General features: G+C 43.0%; 1 protein-coding gene across 1 annotated transcript in view; it reads right to left on the reverse strand.

The window, feature by feature from the left end:
* The window catches only part of RAD50 (RAD50 double strand break repair protein), a 917,823-nt gene that overhangs the window by 190,351 nt on the left and 705,872 nt on the right, over nt 1-21,600 (reverse strand). The window contains exon 15 of the mRNA XM_053719284.1: nt 19,805-19,998. Coding sequence (XP_053575259.1) covers nt 19,805-19,998 — 194 coding nt within the window. The remainder of the gene's footprint in view (nt 1-19,804; nt 19,999-21,600) is intronic.

The following is a 21,600-nucleotide window of genomic DNA, read 5'->3' on the forward strand; positions in this document are numbered from 1 at the left end:
AGTTTATTTTAAGGCATAATAGCAGATGAAATCAAGTACATGAACTGAGTAAGTAAAAACAGTAAATTTCATTGGTTCATGTAGAAACATTACTAGCATAAAATATAATAAATAAATTATATATAATTGAGCTGAAGAAATAACAGCAGCTTAATAATGAAAAGAACACACTTAGCTTTGTAGAATAGTGTTTCAGGGCATCATAGTTTTTACAGTAACATTAGAGTCAGGATCAGAATGAGACATCTCGCAAAATGTAACAGAAAAAGAAAAACAGAATTTATGCTTACCTGATAAATTACTTTCTCTTACGGTGTATCCAGTCCACGGATTCATCCTTACTTGTGGGATATTCTCAATCCCTACAGGAAGTGGCAAAGAGAGCACACAGCAGAGCTGTCCGTATAGCTCCCCTCAGGCTCCGCCCCCCCAGTCATTCGACCGACGGTTAGGAGAAAAAGGAGAAACTATAGGGTGCAGTGGTGATTGTAGTTTACTAAAATAAATTTGAACCTGACTTAATTGCCAGGGCGGGCCGTGGACTGAACACACCGTAAGAGAAAGTAATTTATCAGGTAAACATAAATTCTGTTTTCTCTTACATGGTGTATCCAGTCCACGGATTCATCCTTACTTGTGGGATACCAATACCAAAGCTTTAGGACACGGATGAAGGGAGGGGAACAAGTCAGGTAACCTAAACGGAAGGCACCACTGCTTGCAAAACCTTTCTCCCAAAAATAGGCTCCGAAGAAGCAAAAGTATCGAATTTGTAAAATTTGGCAAATGTATGCAGTGAAGACCAAGTCGCTGCCTTACAAATCTGTTCAACAGAAGCCTCATTCTTGAAAGCCCATGTGGAAGCCACAGCTCTAATGGAATGAGCTGTAATTCGTTCAGGAGGCTGCTGTCCAGCAGTCTCATAAGCCAATCGGATGATGCTTTTCAGCCAGAAGGAAAGAGAGGTAGCAGTCGCTTTCTGACCTCTCCTCTTACCAGAATACACAACAAACAAGGATGATGTTTGTCTGAAATCTTTAGTTGCTTTTAAAAAGAATTTTAAAGCACGAACCACATCAAGATTGTGCAACAGTCGTTCCGTCTTAGAAACTGGATTAGGGCACAGAGAAGGAACAATGATTTCCTGGTTAATATTCTTATTAGAAACCACTTTTGGAAGGAAACCAGGTTTGGTACGCAAAACAACCTTATCTGCATGGAACACCAGATAGGGTGAATTACACTGCAAAGCAGACAATTCAGAAACTCTTCGAGCAGAAGAAATAGCTACCAAAAACAAAACTTTCCAAGAAAATAACTTAATATCTATGGAATGCAAAGTTTCAAACGGAACCCCTTGAAGAACTGAAAGAACTAAATTTAGACTCCATGGAGGAGCCACGTCTGTAGACAGGCTTGATTCTAACTAGGGCCTGTGCAAACGCCTGAACGTCTGGTACAGCTGCCAGACGCTTGTGTAACAGGATTGACAGAGCAGATATCTGTCCCTTTAAGGAACTAGCTGACAAACCTTTCTCCAAACCTTCTTGGAGAAAAGACAATATCCTTGGAATCCTAACCTTACTCCACGAGTAACCTTTGGATTCGCACCAACAAAGATATTTCCGCCATATCTTATGGTAAATTTTCCTGGTGACAGGCTTTCTAGCCTGGATCAGAGTATCTATAACTGATTCAGAGAACCCACGCTTAGCTAGAATTAAGCGTTCAATCTCCAAGCAGTCAGTTGCAGAGAAACTAGATTTAGATGCTTGAATGGACCTTGAATTAGAAGATCCTGCCTCGATGGCAGTTTCCATGGTGGAGCCGATGACATGTCCACTAGGTATGCATACCAAGTCCTGCGTGGCCACGCAGGCGCTATCAGAATTACCGAAGCCTAATCCTGTTTGATTCTGGCTACTAGCCGAGGGAGAAGAGGAAACAGTGGAAAGACATAAGCTAGACTGAATGACCAAGGCGCTACTAAAGCATCTATCAATGTCGCCTTGGGATCCATGGATCTGGATCCGTAAAGGGGAAGTTTGGTGTTCTGACGGGACGCCATCAGATCCAATTCTGGAATGCCCCATAACTGGGTTAGCTAAGCAAAGACCTCCGGGTGGAGTTCCCACTCCCTCGGATGGAAAGTCTGACGACTCAGATAATCCGCTTCCCAGTTGTCTACTCCTGGGATGTGAATTGCAGATAGATGGCAGGAGTGATCCTCCGCCCATTTGATGATCTTGGTTACTTCCTTCATCGCTAGGGAACTCTTTGTTCCTCCCTGATGATTGATGTACGCTACAGTCGTGATGTTGTCCGACTGAAATCTGATTAATTTGGCCTCCGCTAGTTGGGGCCATGCCTGGAGCGTATTGAATATCGCTCTCAGTTCCAAAATGTTTATCGGGGAGAAGAGATTCTTCCCGAGACCATAGACCCTGAGCTTTCAGGGAGTCCCAGACCGCACCCCAGCCTAACAGATTGGCATCGGTCGTAAAAATGATCCACTCCGGCCTGCGGAAACTCATTCCCTGATACAGGTGATCCTGAGAAAACCACCAGAGAAGAGAGTCTCTGGTTTTCTGGTCCATTTGTATTTGAGGAGACAAATCTGCATAATCCCCATTCCACTGTTTGAGCATGCACAGTTGCAGTGGTCTGAGATGAATTCGGGCAAAAGGGACTACGTCCATTGCCGCAACCATTAGACCGATTACCTCCATGCACTGAGCCACAGAAGGCCGAGGAATGGAATGAAGAACTCGGCAAGGATTCAAAAGTTTTGACTTCCTGACCTCTGTCAGAAAGATTTTCATTTCTACCAAGTCTATTAGTGTTCCCAGGAAGGGAACCCTTGTGAGCGGGGGGCAGAGAACTTTTTTCTACGTTCACCTTCCACCCGTGAGACCTTAGAAAGGCCAGAACAATGTCCGTATAAGCCTTTGCTCTGTGAAAAGACGACGCCCTTATTAAGATGTCGTCTAGGTAAGGTGCTACTGCAATGCCCCGCGGTCTTAGTACCGCTAGAAGGGACCCTAGCACCTTTGTGAAAATTCTGGGAGCGGTGGCCAACCCGAAAAGAAGGGCCACGAACTGGTAATGCGTGTCCAGAAAGGCGAACCTTAGTAACTGATGATGATCTTTGTGGATAGGAATATGTAGGTACGCATCCTTTAGATCCATGGTAGTCATATATTGACCTTTCTGGATCATCGGCAAGATTGTCCGAATAGTTTCCATTTTGAAAGATGGAACTCTGAGAAATTTGTTTAGAATTTTTAGATCCAGGATTGGCCTGAAAGTTCCTTCCTTTTTGGGAACCACAAACAGGTTTGAGTAAAAACCCAGCCCTTTGATTGCAATTAGAACTGGGTGTATCACTCCCATCTTTAGAAGATCTTCGACACAGCGTAAGAACGCCTGTTTCTTTGTCTGGTCTGAAGACAAGCGAGAAATGTGGAACCTTCCCATTGGGGGGGAGTCTGTGAATTCTAGAAGATACCCCTGAGCAACAATTGCTAATGCCCAGGGATCTGGAACGTCTCTTGCCCAAGCCTGAGCAAAGAGAGAAAGTCTGCCCCCAACTAGATCCGGTCCCGGATCGGGGGCTACCCCTTCATGCTGTCTTGGCAGCAGGCGCAGGCTTCTTGGCCTGATGGTTTCCAGGTTGCTTTAGGCTGGGAAGCGTTACCCTCTTGCTTAGCGGAGGTTGAAGCAGGTCCGCTCCAGAAGTTGCGAAAGGAGTGAAAATTAGCCTTGTTTTTGGCCTTGAACGGTCTATCCTGCGGGAGGGCATGCCCTTCCCCCCAGTGATATCCGCGATAATTTCTTTCAACTCCAAAAAGGGTCTTTCCCTTGAAAGGAATGTTTAGTAACTTTGTTTTGGACGACACGTCAGCCGACCATGATTTGAGCCATAATGGCAAAACCTGAATTTTTCACTGCTAACTTAGATAATTGGAAAGCGGCATCAGTGATAAAAGAATTAGCCAGCTTTAAAGCGTGAATTCTATCCATGACTTCGTCATATGAAGTCTCCCTCTGGAGCGACTCCTCCAGCGCCTCAAACCAAAAAGCCGGTGCAGTAGTTACAGGAATAATGCAGGCAATTGGCTGGAGCAGGAAACCTTGCTGAACAAACATTTTCTTCAGCAAACCTTCCAATTTGTTATCCATAGGATCTTTGAAAGCACAACTGTCCTCTATTGGTATAGTTGTACGCTTAGCAAGCGTTGAAACAGCTCCCTCTAACTTAGGGACCGTCTGCCACGCGTCCCGCCTGGGGTCATTTATGGGGAACATTTTCTTAAATATAGGGGGGGAACAAAGGGTACACCTGGTCTCTCCCACTCCCTAGTCACAATATCCGCCACCCTCTTTGGGATCGGAAACGCCTCAGTGTGTACAGGGACCTCTAAAAACCTGTCCATTTTACACGATTTTTCTGGGACCACCATGGGGTCACAATCATCCAGCGTAGCTAAAACCTCCTTAAGCAGGACGCGGAGGTGTTCCAGCTTAAATTTAAACGCTAAGGAATCTGACTCTGCCCGCTGAGAAACTTTTCCTGTGTCAGAAATTTCTCCTTCAGACCATCCCTCACTGCCACTTCAGAGTGTTGTGAGGGTACTACAGATAAATTATCCAAAGCTTCTGATTGCTCATCCTCTGTATTTAAAACTGAGCTATCGCGCTTTCTTGGAAAAACTGGCAGTTTGGATAAAAATGCTGCAAGGGAATTATCCATTACTGCTGCTAATTGTTGTAAAGTAATAGGGCCAATGCGCTAGAGGTACTAGGCATCGCTTGCGCGGGCGTAACTGGTGTCGACACATGGGGAGAGGAAGAAGGACTATCCTCGTTACCTTCCGTTAAAGAATCATCTTGGGCTACATTTTTAAGTGTCACTGCATGGTCTTTAAAATTCTTAGATGCTTTAGCACACTTTAAACACAAATACAATGGGGGTACCGCCATGGCTTTTAAACACAAAGAACAGGGTCTATCTGAAGGCTCCGACATGTTTGACAGACTTAGACAGCACTACAATACAGTAAAAAACACTTTTTGAAAAAACGTTACTGTGCCTTTAAATAATAAAAAGCACACACTTTTTCACCAAATCACCAAAAAACATCCGATCTTGATGAAATTTTCACCACATGATCCTAATGCTTTGAAATGATTGCACACAAATTCTCAAATCAATTAACCCCTTATTGCCAAAACCGGAGCTAAATGAAGCAGGCTACCGGTTTAAAACACTACAGCACGGTGCCACAGACTCTGCTGTGGCTTTACCTTCCTTAGGGATTATTTGAAGACGAAAATAAGCCTCCCTGGAGTCCTCCCTGCAATCTCTGGGCTCCCCACGTGAAGCTGCATGAAGCTGTCTTGTAAAACAACTGCGCAACTGAGGCGCGAAAATGAGGCCCCCTCCCTCTTCATTCGGGAGTTATGGGGCCTTCCTGAGAAAGATTAGGTGCCAGGCGTATTAAAACCCCAAAAAGTGTTCCATACGTCTAAAACACTTGAACAAATATGAGATTATACTAATAAAGTAATCGATTTAGCCCATAACAGTGTCCACCAGTATTTAAGCCCTTATCCTAAGCCATCCTTACTGAGTCTCAGAAAAACATAATTTATGCTTACCTGATAAATTTATTTCTCTTGTAGTGTGTTCAGTCCACGGGTCATCCATTACTTATGGGATATATTCTCCTTCCCAACAGGAAGTTGCAAGAGGATCACCCAAGCAGAGCTGCTATATAGCTCCTCCCCTCACATGTCATATCCAGTCATTCGACCGAAACAAGACGAGAAAGGAGAAAACTATAGGGTGCAGTGGTGACTGGAGTTATAATTTAAAATTTAGAACCTGCCTCAAAAAAGACAGGGCGGGCCGTGGACTGAACACACTACAAGAGAAATAAATTTATCAGGTAAGCATAAATTATGTTTTCTCTTGTTAAGTGTGTTCAGTCCACGGGTCATCCATTACTTATGGGATACCAATACCAAAGCTAAAGTACACGGATGATGGGAGGGACAAGGCAGGAACATTAAACAGAAGGAACCACTGCCTGTAGAACCTTTCTCCCAAAAACAGCCTCCGAAGAAGCAAAAGTGTCAAATTTGTAAAATTTGGAAAAAGTATGAAGTGAAGACCAAGTTGCAGCCTTGCAAATCTGTTCAACAGAGGCCTCATTCTTAAAGGCCCAGGTGGAAGCCACAGCTCTAGTGGAATGAGCTGTAATTCTTTCAGGAGGCTGCTGTCCAGCAGTCTCATAGGCTAAACGTATTATGCTACAAAGCCAAAAAGAGACAGAGGTAGCCGAAGCCTTTTGACCTCTCCTCTGTCCAGAGTAAACGACAAACAGAGAAGAAGTTTGCCGAAAATCTTTAGTTGCCTGTAAGTAGAACTTCAGGGCACGGACCACGTCTAGATTATGCAAAAGACGTTCCTTCTTTGAAGAAGGATTAGGACATAATGATGGAACAACAATCTCTTGATTGATATTCCTGTTAGAAACAACCTTAGGTAAAAACCCAGGTTTAGTACGCAGGACTACCTTGTCTGAATGAAAGATCAGATAAGGAGAATCACAATGTAAGGCAGATAACTCAGAAACTCTTCGAGCCGAGGAAATAGCCATCAAAAACAGAACTTTCCAAGATAAAAGCTTAATATCAATGGAATGAAGGGGTTCAAACGGAACACCCTGAAGAACTTGAAGAACCAAGTTTAAGCTCCACGGAGGAGCAACAGCTTTAAACACAGGCTTAATCCTAGTCAAAGCCTGACAAAAAGCCTGGACGTCTGGATTCTCTGCCAGACGCTTGTGTAAAAGAATAGACAGAGCAGAAATCTGTCCCTTTAGCGAACTAGCGGATAAACCCTTTTCTAAACCCTCTTGTAGAAAAGACAATATCCTAGGAATCCTAACCTTACTCCATGAGTAACTCTTGGATTCACACCAATATAAATATTTACGCCATATCTTATGGTAAATTTTTCTGGTCACAGGTTTCCGAGCCTGTATTAATGTATCAATAACCGACTCCGAGAAACCACGCTTCGATAGAATCAAGCGTTCAATCTCCATGCAGTCAGCCTCAGAGAAATGAGGTTTGGATGGTTGAAAGGACCCTGAATTAGAAGGTCCTGCCTCAGAGGCAGAGACCATGGTGGACAGGACGACATGTCCACTAGGTCTGCATACCAGGTCCTGCGTGGCAATCAGTCGAGGCAATCAGTTTGATCTTGGCAATCAGTCGAGGCAGCAACGGAAACGGTGGAAACACATAAGCCATGTTGAAAACCCAAGGGGCTGCTAGTGCATCTATCAGCACCGCTCCCGGGTCCCTGGACCTGGATCCGTAGCACGGAAGCTTGGCGTTCTGGCGAGATGCCATGAGATCCAGTTCCGGTTCGCCCCAACGAAGAATCAGTTGAGCAAATATCTCAGGATTAAGTTCCCACTCCCCCGGATGAAAGGTCTGGCAACTTAGAAAGTCCGCCTCCCAGTTCTCCACGCCTGGGATGTAGATCGCTGACAGATGGCAAGAGTGAGACTCTGCCCAGCGAATTATCTTTGAGACTTCTAACATTGCTAGGGAACTCCTGGTTCCTCCTTGATGATTGATGTAAGCTACAGTCGTGATGTTGTCCGACTGAAACCTGATGAACTTCAGTGTTGCTAACTGGGGCCAAGCTAGAAGAGCATTGAATATTGCTCTTAATTCCAGAATGTTTATTGGAAGGAGTTTCTCCTCCTGAGTCCACGATCCCTGAGCCTTTAGGGAGTTCCAGACTGCGCCCCAGCCTAGTAGGCTGGCATCTGTTGTTACAATCGTCCAATCTGGTCTGCGAAAGGTCATTCCTTTGGACAGATGAACCCGAGACAACCACCAGAGAAGAGAATCTCTGGTCTCCTGGTCCAGATTCAGTAAAGGGGACGGATCTGAGTAATCCCCATTCCACTGACTTAGCATGCATAATTGCAGCGGTCTGAGATGCAGGCGCGCAAATGGCACTATGTCCATTGCCGCGACCATTAAGCCGATTACTTCCATGCACTGAGCTACTGATGGGCTTGGAATGGAATGAAGGACACGGCAAGCATTTATAATTTTTGATAACCTGGACTCCGTCAGGTAAATCTTCATCTCTACAGAGTCTATAAGAGTCCCTAGGAAGGGAACCCTTGTGAGTGGAAACAGAGAACTCTTTTCCATGTTCACTTTCCACCCATGCGACCTCAGAAATGCTAGAACTATCTCTGTATGAGACTTTGCATTTTGAAAACTTGACGCTTGTATCAGAATGTCGTCTAGGTACGGAGCCACCGCTATGCCTCACGGTCTTAGTACCGCCAGAAGCGAGCCCAGAACCTTTGTAAAAATTCTCGGAGCCGTAGCTAACCCGAAGGGAAGAGCTACAAACTGGTAATGCCTGTCTAGAAAGGCAAACCTTAGGTACCGATAATGATCTTTGTGAATCGGTATGTGAAGGTAGGCATCCTTTAAGTCCACTGTGGTCATATACTGACCCTCTTGGATCATGGGTAGGATGGTTCGAATGGTTTCCATCTTGAACGATGGAACCCTTAGGAATTTGTTTAAGATCTTTAGGTCTAAGATTGGCCTGAAGGTTCCCTCTTTTTTGGGAACCACAAACAGATTTGAGTAAAAACCTTGCCCTTGCTCCGTTCGCGGAACTGGGTGGATCACTCCCATCACTAAGAGGTCTTGTACACATTGTAGAAATGCCTCTTTCTTTACTAGGTTTGTTGATAACCTTGACAGATGAAACCTCCCTTGTGGAGGAGAAGTTTTGAAGTCCAAAAGGTATCCCTGAGATATGATCTCCAACGTCCAGGGATCCTGGACATCTCTTGCCCAAGCCTGGGCGAAGAGAGAAAGTCTGCCCCCCACTAGATCCGTCTCCGGAAAGGGGGCCCTGTCTTCATGCTGTCTTAGGGGCGGAAGTAGGCTTTCTGGCCTGCTTGCCCTTGTTCCATGACTGGTTGCCTTTCCAACCCTGTCTGTAACGAGCAGTAGTTCCTTCCTGTTTTGGAGCGGAGGAAGTTGATGCTGCTCCTGCCTTGAAATTACGAAAGGCACGAAAATTAGAATGTTTGGCCTTTGATTTGGCCCTGTCCTGAGGAAGGGTGTGGCCCTTACCACCAGTAATGTCAGCAATAATTTCCTTCAAGCCGGGCCCGAATAAGGTCTGCCCTTTGAAAGGAATATTCAGTAGTTTAGATTTAGAAGTCACATCTGCTGACCAGGATTTAAGCCATACCGCTCTGCGCGCCTGGATGGCGAATCCGGAATTCTTAACCGTAAGTTTGGTTAAATGCACTACGGCATCCGAAACAAACGCATTAGCTAGCTTAAGCGTTCTAAGCCTGCTCAAAGTCTCATCCAATGGTGCTGTGCGAATCGCCTCTTCCAGAGACTCAAACCAGAATGCCGCTGCAGCAGTGACAGGCGCAATGCATGCAAGGGGCTGTAATATATAACCTTGTTGAACAAACATTTTCTTAAGGTAACCCTCTAATTTTTTATCCATTGGATCTGAGAAAGCACAACTATCCTCCACCGGGATAGTGGTACGCTTGGCTAAAGTAGAAACTGCTCCCTCCACCTTAGGGACCGTCTGCCATAAGTCTCGTGTGGCGGCGTTTATAGGGAACATTTTTATAAATATCGGAGGAGGGGAAAAGGGCACACCAGGTCTATCCCACTCCTTGCTAATAATCTCTATAAGCCTTTTCGGTATAGGAAAAACGTCAGTACACACCGGTACCGCATAGTATTTATCCAGCCTACATAATTTCTCTGGGATTGCCACCGTGTCACAATCATTCAGAGCCGCTAACACCTCCCCTAGCAACACGAGGAGGTTCTCAAGCTTAAATTTAAAATTTGAAATTTCTGAATCCGGTCTCCCCGAATCAGAACCGTCACCCACAGAATGAAGCTCTCCGTCCTCATGTTCTGCAAATTGTGACGCAGTATCAGACATGGCTCTCGTGTCATCTGCGCGCTCTGTCCTTAACCCAGAGCTATCGCGCTTGCCTCTTAACTCGGGCAGATTAGATAATACTTCTTTCATAACATTAGCCATATCATGTAAAGTGATTTGTAAGGGCCTTGATGTACTTGGCGCCACAATCTCACGCACCTCCTGAGCGGGAGGCGAAGGTACTGACACGTGAGGAGAGTTAGACGGCATAACTTCCCTCTCGTTGTCTGGTGATAATTTCTTTACCGGTAAAGACTGACTTTTATTTAAAGTAATATCAATACAATTGGTACACATATTTCTATTGGGCTCCACATCGGCTTTTAAACATAATGAACAAGCAGATTCCTCTGTATCAGACATGTTTAAACAGACTAGCAATGAAGCTAGCAAGCTTGGAAATTACTTTCAATAAGTTTACAAGCAATATAAAAAACGCTGCAGCGCTTTTAAAAACACAGTTGAATAACAATGAACTAATTCAGTTATAGCAAACAATTTTTAACAGTAAATGTATTAAATTAGCAGAGGATTGCACCCATTAGCAAAATGATGATTAACCCCTCAATACCCAAAACGGACAATCAATTTAAGATTTAACGCTTTTATCACAGTCAAACACACTGTCACAGGTCTGCTGTGACTGATTACCTCCCTCAAAAATGAATTTTGAAGACCCCTGAGCTCTCTAGAGACGTCCTGGATCAAGGAGGAAGAAGCAGGAAGACTGTGCTAGAATTTTAACTGCGCAACAAGGCGCTAAAAAAGGCCCCTCCCACTCATATTACAACAGTGGGAGACCTGATATAACGGTTTCTATGCAGAAATATACGTTAGCCATATGGAAAAAAATCATGCCCAAAAAGATTTATCACCAAAGTACCTCACAAAACGAATAACATGCCAGTAAACGTTTTAAAAACAAACTTTTTCAATGTCATGCAAAGTTATCACTAAGGCTGCTACCAGTCGCTTCTACTGCAGTTAAGGCTTATACATTATTTCAGTATTAACAGTATTTTCTCAGTCAAATTCTAGTCCCTAGAAAATAACTCAACTGCGCATACACTTATCAGCCTGATACCAGTCGCTACTACTGCATTTAAGGCTGTACTTACATCATATGGGTAACAGCAGTGTTTTCTTAGTCAATTCCATTCCCAGAAAATATTGTACTGCACATACCTCATTTGCGGGGGACCCCGCATGTTATTCCCATTTCCTGAAGTTACCCCACTCCTCAGAATGTGCGACAACAGCCAGTGGATCTTAGTTACGTCTGCTAAGATCATAGAAAACGCAGGCAGATTCTTCTTCTAAATACTGCCTGAGATAAAAAAACAGCACACTCCGGTGCCATTTAAAATAAACTTTTGATTGAAGAATAATTAAGTAAAAAACTCCAACTCCTCTCGCGACCTCCTTCTTTGTTGAGGGTTGCAAGAGAATGACTGGGTATGACATGTGAGGGGAGGAGCTATATAGCAGCTCTGCTTGGGTGATCCTCTTGCAACTTCCTGTTGGGAAGGAGAATATATCCCATAAGTAATGGATGACCCGTGGACTGAACACACTTAACAAGAGAAATGGCTTACCTTCCCCCATGGGGATTTCTGTCAGTCTTCTAGCATTACCAGGTCTTGTTAGAAAAAAATGACTGAGCATACCTGAAGCAGTTAAGCCTGCAAACTGTTCCCCCCAACTGAAGTTCTCCGGTACTCAACAGTCCTGTGTGGGAAAAGCAATGGATTTTAGTTACAACATACTAAAATCTTTTTCCTCTCAGCAGAAATCTTCATCACTTTCTGCCTCAGAGTAAATAGTACAAACCGGCACTATTTTAAAATAACAAACTCTTGATTGAAGAAATAAAAACTACAAATCTAACACCACAAACTGGAGATGCTACTTGCTAGAGCGGCAAAGAGAATGACTGGGGGGGCGGAGCCTGAGGGGAGCTATATGGACAGCTCTGCTGTGTGCTCTCTTTGCCACTTCCTGTAGGGATTGAGAATATCCCACAAGTAAGGATGAATCCGTGGACTGGATACACCATGTAAGAGAAAATAACATTAGACAAAACATTCAATTTACACAATGTAACAGTTTCAGTAGATAGAAAAACAAAGATAGGATTTGTTATTTTTTTAAACAAAAAATAAATAAAATAAAAAAGCAGGCATAATAGCTTTCAAATTCATGAAAACAGCTAGCAATAGAGGGAGAGGGGTAAAATAACTAAATTTGGCACCAAGAATGACACATTACACAAAATTTAAAAAATGTTTGAGCAAAACCAACACCAGAAAATGACGCAACTTGCGTCATAACAAACGTGATTCCGCGCCAAAACAACTAGCGCCAATAAAGAAGCAGGAAATTATGAAATTTGCGGCATCAAAAGAATGCACCAAGAATGACGCAATAAAAACCAGCATTTTGCGTTTTCGCGAGCCTAGATTTGCCCATGAAAAAAATGGAAAAACAAGTCAAATTAGAAAAAGACTGAACCCCAGGTAAGAAAAAAGTTTAAATAAACTTCCCAACATGATTCCTATACTGAAACTGTTTAGACTGCAAAGGGAAATATACATAGACCTGACTCATGTAAAATACATATATTTCAAACTTTATATTAATACATAAAACGCCAAACTATAGCTGAGAGTGTCTTAAACAATGATACATACTTGCCGAAAGACACCCATCCACATATAGCAGATAGCCAAACAATTATTGAAAACTATCAGCAGAGGTAATGTTATATAAGAGTATATCGTCGATCTGAAAAGGGAGGTAGGAGATGAATCCCTACAACTAATAACAGAGAACCCTTGAAATGATTTCCCGTGAGAGAAACCACAAAATCAATAGGCGATACTCTCTTCACATCCCTCTGACAAACACTGTACTCAGAGGAATTGGGCTTCAGAATGCTTAGCAGCGCTTATCATAGAAGAAATCTTAAAAATGAAGCACAAACTTACTTCACCACCTCCATAGGAGGCAAAGTTTGTAAAACTGAGTTGTGGATGTGGTGGGAGGTGTATTTATAGGCATTTGAGGTTTGGGAAACTTTGCCCCCTCCTGGTAGTAATGCATATCCCATACATCACTAGCTCATGGCCAATTACATGAAAGAAATAAAGAAATCTAAAATTACAGAAAAAAAATAAATTTAATTATCCAAAATATTTTTTTTAAACCTTAACTAATACCCCTATAAAAGCCCCCCCCCAAATAAAAAAACACCCCCTAATCTAACACTAAACTACCAATCGCCATTAAAAGGGCCTTTTGTAAGGCATTGCCCTAAGTTAAACAGCTCTTTTACCCAAAAATTACAAAGTCCCCCCTAACAGCTACCCATTGCCCCTAAAGGGACATTTGCATGGGCATTGCCCTTAAAAGGGCAATCAGCTATTTTGCTGTCCATTAAAATAAAAAAAGCCCTAATCTAAACCCCCCACTAACAGTAAACTACCAATAGCCCTTAAAAGGGCCTTTTGCAGGACATTGCCCTAAAGTGATCAGCTCTTTTACCTAAATAAAGTACCAATTACCCCCTAAAAGTAAACCCCCCCACCCACACAACCCCCCCAAAATAAAAAAAACCTAAGTCTAAAAAAACCTAAGATACCCATTGCCCCTAAAGGGGCATTTGTATGGACATTGCCCTTAAAATCTTAAATTATGCTTACCTGATAATTTTCTTTTCTTCAGACAGGGAGAGTTCACAGCTAAATTCATTACTTTTGGGAACTACAGAACCTGGCCACCAGGAGGAGGCAAAGACACCCCAGCCAAAGGCTTAAATACCTCCACAACTTCCCTCATCACCCAGTCATTCTGCGGAGGGAACAAGGAACAGTAGGAGAAATATTAGGGTGGAAAAAGGTGCCAGAAGAACAAAAACTAAAATTACGGCCGCCCCACATAAAAAACGCGGGCGGGGAGCTGTGGACTCTCCTCGTCTGAAGAAAAGAAAATTATCAGTTAAGCATAATTTAAGTTTTTCTTCATAAACGGGGAGATTCCACAGCTGCATTCATTACTTTTGGGAAAACAATACCCAAGCTATAGAGGACACTGAATGCAAAATGGGCGGGTACAAAAGGTGGCCCATTCTGAGGGCACCATAGCCCAAATACACCCAAACTTCCGACAAAAAAACTGCGTCATCAGAAGCACAAAAAGGAAAAGGCACGAGTAACTGCCCATCAGTAAGAACCAGCAAGGCCCTTTATAGAGACCACTCAGAATCATTAGACTCGACCGAGCCCAAGAGCCTCTGAGGAGACAAAATCCTGCAGGCTCTCAGCCTGCAAATAAACTCACCCCCGACCAGGAGGGGAAACATCCAAAGTCTCCCTGAAAGGAAGAAAAGGGACTCAGATAAGGAAGTCCGCAAGGACCCCCAGAAAACACACAGGAACTAGGGCAATAAAGAAAAAACCCCAAGAGAAGAGAGAAGAGAGTAAACAAGGATAAGACAGGGCATAATCAACAAAAAACTCCACCAAACTAGCAGAGCAAAGGGAGAAAAATCCAAGACCCCAATCTAAATGGAGTCCAAGGGACCAAAGACAAGCCCTGAAACTAAAGGGATAAAGGAAGAACCCCTCTCCAACACAGAGTGCTGACTCGCACCCCGGATAGAGCAGCCGAAAGACGAACCAGCATCAGAATAACTGAATATGCTCCGTAGAAGCCCCAGACTTCCTGCAGCAAAGGGTTTAAGCCAACACAAGTCACCAACCCTAGCTAATCAAGCTAGAAGCTGCACAGGACTGTCTATAGAAAAGCAAATCAACACTTTCCCAAGAAAAGCAGGGAAGGGAGGATATACCCCTTAAAGAAAAAACTACCTGCCGAGGAAGGATCCACCGCGGAAAGTCCCACCTAAGGAAGGCTCACAAGATCTAACTCAGATTCGCGGTCAAAGATCAACAGATCAGACAAATCCCTAACCCTCACTCTGGGCAACGGACCCAGCACAAATCGACTGGCAATGCCTGAAAAGACAAAAGGAATAAAAATTCCCTAAACCAAGACCTTTAAGAAGGAAAGGGGAGGGATCCAGCCCCCCCAAAAAGAGCTTGGGTTCCAGAACCCAGACGCAGCTCCCTTCCCAAAGACTAAGGACACTCCCAAAGGAGACCTCTACAATAATGGCATGTCGCAAGAAACCAGCCCTACACCTGGCAACCTGCACACAAGGCAGGAGGGACAAACCCACTAAACAGAGGAAGAAAAGGACCTCCAAGCACCGGGCAAATACTGTGGAATGCCAAGTCCACCCCAAGGAAGGGTAAATGAAAACAAAACAGCTCACAGATATGGAGTGGAAAACTGAATAAGGACCCAAAGGGTCAAAAACCGAATGAAGGAACCATCCGGCCACCACTGCCGGCCCAGCAGAATATCCAAATCTCTGAGAAGAGAAAAATCCTCCCATAGGAACATAAGATGTCCCCGCAATGGGAAACTGGGCCGTCCCGAACCAGTCCTAAGGGATCTGGATACAGAACCAAACTGTCCACTCAAAGACAAGGAACAAAAAATAGTATCCCCTGAGGAACCCCAGGGTTAACTCAATCGGAGCAGACCTTGCACAACAGGCAATGCAATCCCAGTAAGGATATTTATACATAGCTAGAGCTGAATTTGAACTCTTGACTTCCAGCTTTCAAGCAGAAAAGTTCACAACTAAGCCATCGTGGGACATCATATCCAAGGTACCTTGGACACTGAATTCTCACGTAAGTAGCCCAGATACAGAGTGCGATAAAGACACCAACAGCGGGATACAAAATCCCCACAGAAAAGGTGCTAGGCAATGAAGAACGCCCCAGCTACCATGGTAGGCCTCCTTAAGTCCAAAGACTAAGGCAAAACATACAAGAGAACAAAGCTCAAACCTAGAAAAATAAATTGAGCAGATATCCAAAATCTCCAAGATCCAACCAGTATCAACTTCCCATAAGCTACGATGAACAAGCATCCTAACCCCTGGCGGAAGGAAAACCAAAACGCCTAAGCATGGGCATACTCAGGGAAAAAAGGAGACAACATAATCTGCAAAGCCCCAAAAATATGGGAGCAGATGAAATCCCGGAAGAAGCAAAAAGCTCAAAAAGGCCCAAACTTTCTGAAACAGATGACTAGAAGACCAGCCTCAAGGAAAGGGGACAAAAAGCCCACATCACCTTGACCCAAAGGAAGAGATACCGTCATCAAGGAAAACAGAGTTCTCAAGGGAATCCTCAAAAGAGGAGACGAGTAAACTCCACCGGCAACACAGATTTCCATGGAAAACCCGCAACCCCCAAGCCACTCTGGGAAGGAGAAAAAACTCTAGCACCTGAAGAACACAGGAGCCTACAGAGTACACCATAGCAGGATCCGAACCTCGGAACCCTCGATAAACATGGATAGGACAAGCAGGACTGAGCACAATCCCCTCTGATGCCCCCCAGAAGAATAAACAAGGACCAGCCTGGCATCTAGAAAAACTATAACTTGCAACAGGAACAAGAAAATGAAACTCAAAAACCAGAGTGAGCCACTCGGCACCCCAACCGGACCAGCCAAGTATAACGGGTACCACGTCTCTGATATAGGCCTCCAGGGACAGAAACTAGAACCCAACCAAGACCAACCTGATTTGTAGGGCACCCAATTACTGTCCAAGGCCACTGGAAGTTGCAACACGTAAGGGATAGACAATTTAAACAGACAAACGGCAGACATAACATGTCCTAAATTTTCATATAACTTCTGCAGAAACGCCAATGCGACCACAAAATCGCTAGTATCACATTCCAGAGAAGAAAATATTTTCAAAGGAAAAACGTATAACAACATGAGCTTACAAAATTAAATAAAAATACATCCTAATCGGATGAAAATAAAAGAAGGCAACAACCGCAGGTTAACACCCAGAAGTACGGACACCTGACAGGACCAGCTGGTCAGAGATTCAATTATTCCAAAGCTCAGAACTGGAAGAAGATACTTAAAAGAAATATACGACAAGAAGATTGATTCATCCCCCGTCGTCTAACCCTGTTTGCCGTCTGGAACGGAAGACCGAGGATCCACCAACCCATTAGGCCTGGGATCCTCTAGCATTGCCAAAATATGCCTCAAGAGAACACAAAGGCGTGCCAGTCTATAACAAAAAGCAAGACTTTCCCTCTGCCAGGGCAACTAACGACCCTGGCCCAGAGGATTAAACCCCTGAAGCTTCAGAGGAAATCGCATCCCCAGAGGGCTGATCTGAACCAGACGATCCAATGCCTGACGAGCTCTGGTTACCAGAACACGGACAATATGGAAAATGTAAACGCTGTCCATATGGCCATGCGGAACCGTGCCGTAACCTCTGGAGGAAACAAGCCACTATCCGGAGAAGGATAAACGGCGTTTGGGACACCTGCTTGTGTAGCACAGGAAGGTGCTGGGGCGCGCGCCTTGCGGGATACGGAATCCCCAGCGGACTGTAAGATCCCCGATTCCGGAGAGCAGAGGACTCTTAAAGCAGCATTCAGAACATAACTGATGGGCATGGATCCCCCGGGCACTTTCATATTCTTTCGCAAGAAGTAGAATCTGAATCAGAGACATCTGTCTCAAAAAAATCAGAATCCTCCATAACATGGAAATTATAAATATGGACAAAAAAGAAAAATGACACCCTTTACACCCCCAATGGCTGGGGCACTCACCACCTCTTATGACCCAGACTCTAGCGAAACAGAATCTCTCCGTCGCCACTAGGTCAGTAATATAGAAATGGAGGACAGGAGCGTGACCACGCCTTGTCACAAGGTGCACCTTGCAGTTCAAGAAAAAGCGTGCCAGTCCATAAGACCGCGCAACCTTCAATAGAGGCCGATGTTCCGAAAAAGCCACAAGCTCAAGTATCACTACACATTACTACACTACACAGACCGAATCGCATAACAAACATGATTAAAGTGTCCCGCCCCTGTTCAATAACCCTCCTCAGGAGATATTAACCCTTGATTCCATAAGATAAAAGGAGTCCCACTGGGACTCTTCTTCATACATTACATTTCCATATTGAAAATAATATGAAACAATCCTACCGGAATCTACGCCGTTGAACGGGAACACGGCCCTTCAAGTGTGACACATAGTAGCGTCGCTTCTGACATGGACTTGAATGAAGAAAGCAGGCAGCGAAACTCGTCAACACTGATGGAGCTGTTAATATGAGTCGGGCTGGTTTCGCAGAAAGACTCTCCCTACATCTCCGGACTCTAATTTTCATCCATGCTCTCACTGAGAGGCTGACGGGACTACTTAAAACTCCAGCCCCATTCTGAAGAGTACTACCCTCCATAAGAGACTACCAAAAAAAGAAAGGAAAAAGTCTAACCCTCAATTAGGTACTTGCAGTTCCTGAAGTTCGGCGGTGAAAGTCTTCTTCCAGGCGGCTCCATCTTCATCCAGCGCGGGGACAGCTTCTTTCTTCATCCGGAGCGAAGGCAACGCGGAGCGAAGTTGGCCATGGAGCAGGAGCAGCGGTCGTCCAGACATCCAGCTTGGCGGATCCCCTTCATGTGATCGCCGCCACACACTGAAGATTGAATGCAAGGTACCCCATTTATATTGGGGTACCTTGCATTTCTATTGGCTGACATTTTGAAATCAGCCAATAGGATTTCAGTAGCTCTTATCCTATAGGCTGATTTCAACATTTTAGCCAATAGGAATGCAAGGTACCTAAATGGGGTACCATGCATTAAATCTTCAGTGTATGGCAGAAATCGCATGAAGAGGATCCTCCACGCCGGATGTCTGTACGGCCGCTGTTCCTGCTCTGCGGCCACCTCCGCCCCGCACCGCCTTCGCTCCGGATCAAGACAGAAGATGTCCCCATGCTTGATGAAGATGTCGCCGCCTGGAAGAAGACCTTCACCGTCGGACTTCAGGAATAGCGAGTACCTATTTCGGGGTTAGACTTAGGTTTTTTGTTTTTTTTTTGGGTATTTTTTTTTTTTTTAGATTAGGGCTTTTTTAAGGGCCAGCAAAAGAGCTGGATGCCCATAAAATGCAATGGGTAGCTTAGGTTTTTATAGACTTAGGTTTATTTTGGGGGGTTGTGTGGGTGGGAGAGGTTACTTTTAGGCAATAATTTGTACTTTATTTAGGTAAAAGAGCTGATCACTTTAGGGCAATGCCCTACAAAGGGCCCTTTTAAGGGCTATTGGTAGTTTAGTGTTAGACTAGGGGGTGTTTTTATTTTGGAGGGGCTTTTTTATTTTTATAGGGTTATTAGTTTAGGTTTAAAAAAAAATATTTTGGATAATTACGTTTATTTTTTTCTGTAATTTTACATTGTTTTATTTTTTGTAAATTTAAAATCACTTAAAAAAAATGACTGCCCTCTGGCCTAGTTTAAAATAAAGACTCTAACACTAAAAACCAAATTGTTTTATCACGAGACTGCGAAATATGAAACATAAAGATAAGCATCTTTCAAGTCTTTGATAGTAATAAAAGAACTTAGTTCCTAAGGATGGCTTAACTAACAGTATTCCATTGGCTTCTTCGGAAGCACCTTTTTGGAACATCTGTAGCTAGCACTAATATAAATGATGTTGGAGGGAAAAACTACAACACAGAAATGTGTGAATTAATGCAAATGTTATTATAGGATGCCCCGATTATTAGTGACCTCTATGTGTACACAAAATGAAAGACACTAAAAATTAACAAACACTTTCTCACCTTAATGTCTCTGTAGAGACCCTGGAGCTCAGTTGATAACTCTGCATTTTGATCCTCCAGTTGTTGACGACGCTGGAGGTTGCTAGAAATTTGTAGTTTTTCCCCTTTTAACTCATTCACTGTACTTTTAATTTGTTGAATCTGTTCCTGTTGGTCTTGAATGCGCTTCCTTATTAGTTCTATTTTTCCAGAAACTGTAGTCAACCAAAAAGTTAATTTATTACAAAATAAAAAATGGACCAATATATGTGTGAATTAGAATAAAAATGATGCACAATATCATAAAACGTGTTAAACAATCAAAAGAATCAAGTCTGCTTCATTCTAAAGAACACAGAGTAAGATTAAGCTATGTAATAAAAGAAACCAATTCTAAGAACTAAATAAATAATGAATAATAAAACAGGGAAAAAAAATAAGGAAGTATGCAAATGTTTGATACTTTTTCCTGTGTATGAATCTTTAAAATTTGTTTTTCCAGTCTGTATCTTAGTAAACTTGAATGCTATGAGGCAGTTATGCCTCTGATCTCAACACAATGAGAACTTGTAACAAGTGCACCATTTAGACAAGGGACTTTCTGAATATAATAAACATTCAGATCTAGTAAAGAGGTTCATATGTTAAAAGTCAATGTAAATCTCAAATGCCATTTTAAATAAATCATAATAATACCATGCAAGCAAATCTACATTAGACTAGGTTACTTTACTATTAAACACAACAGCAAAACTGATGCATGTTGCAAAATCTTGCACTAAAGAATATGTTGGTTGTGCTGGAAAATAATGCACCATTAACTCAGGCAAAATATTTACCAAACCAAAGCTGTAGTAAACTTAAAATTCAGAAATACATATTATTGTGTAGTGTGCTAGATAAACAACTATTATTTTCATCATCATTTATAAAATACCAGCATATAGCACAACAACCAATAAGGCAATTTCACAAATAATAAAAGAGCAGTGAGTCGTGGGCATTACAGCTGATACTACTTGGTATCATGTGAGGAGATCTGCAGCATGCTAAAAAAAGCCCACCTACAGCGTGAGGTAGTGAATTCCTTATAATAGGAGCACTTTCAGAGATGTTCTGTAGACAGAAATATGATGAAGTAACGAGAGAAGAGTGAAAGTTTATGCATATACAGGAGGAGAATAATGTTAACAACAGCCTGATAGAACCATTCCACAGCTTTCAAGTTTATAAGCCACAAGGATTTCAGAACCAATATAAATACTCAATAAAAACCTTAACCCCTTAATGACCACAGCACTTTTCCATTTTCTGTCCGTTTGGGACCAAGGCTATTTTTACATTTTTGCGGTGTTTGTGTTTAGCTGTAATTTTCTTCTTACTCATTTACTGTACCCACACATATTATATACCGTTTTTCTCGCCACTAAATGGACTTTCTAAAGATACCATTATTTTCATCATATCTTATAATTTACTATAAAAAAAAATATAAAATATGAGGAAAAATTGAAAAAAACACACTTTTTCTAACTTTGACCCCCAAAATCTGTTACATATCTACAACCACCAAAAAACACCCATGCTAAATAGTTTCAAAATTTTGTCCTGAGTTTAGAAATACCCAATGTTTACATGTTCTTTGCTTTTTTTGCAAGTTATAGGGCCATAAATACAAGTAGCACTTTGCTATTTCCAAACCACTTTTTTCCAAAATTAGCGCTAGTTACATTAGAACACTAATATCTTTCAGGAATCCCTGAATATCCCTTGACATGTATATATTTTTTTTAGTAGACATCCCAAAGTATTGATCT

Source organism: Bombina bombina, chromosome 6 (assembly GCF_027579735.1).
Source record: "Bombina bombina isolate aBomBom1 chromosome 6, aBomBom1.pri, whole genome shotgun sequence".
NCBI classification, from domain to species: Eukaryota; Metazoa; Chordata; class Amphibia; order Anura; family Bombinatoridae; genus Bombina; species Bombina bombina.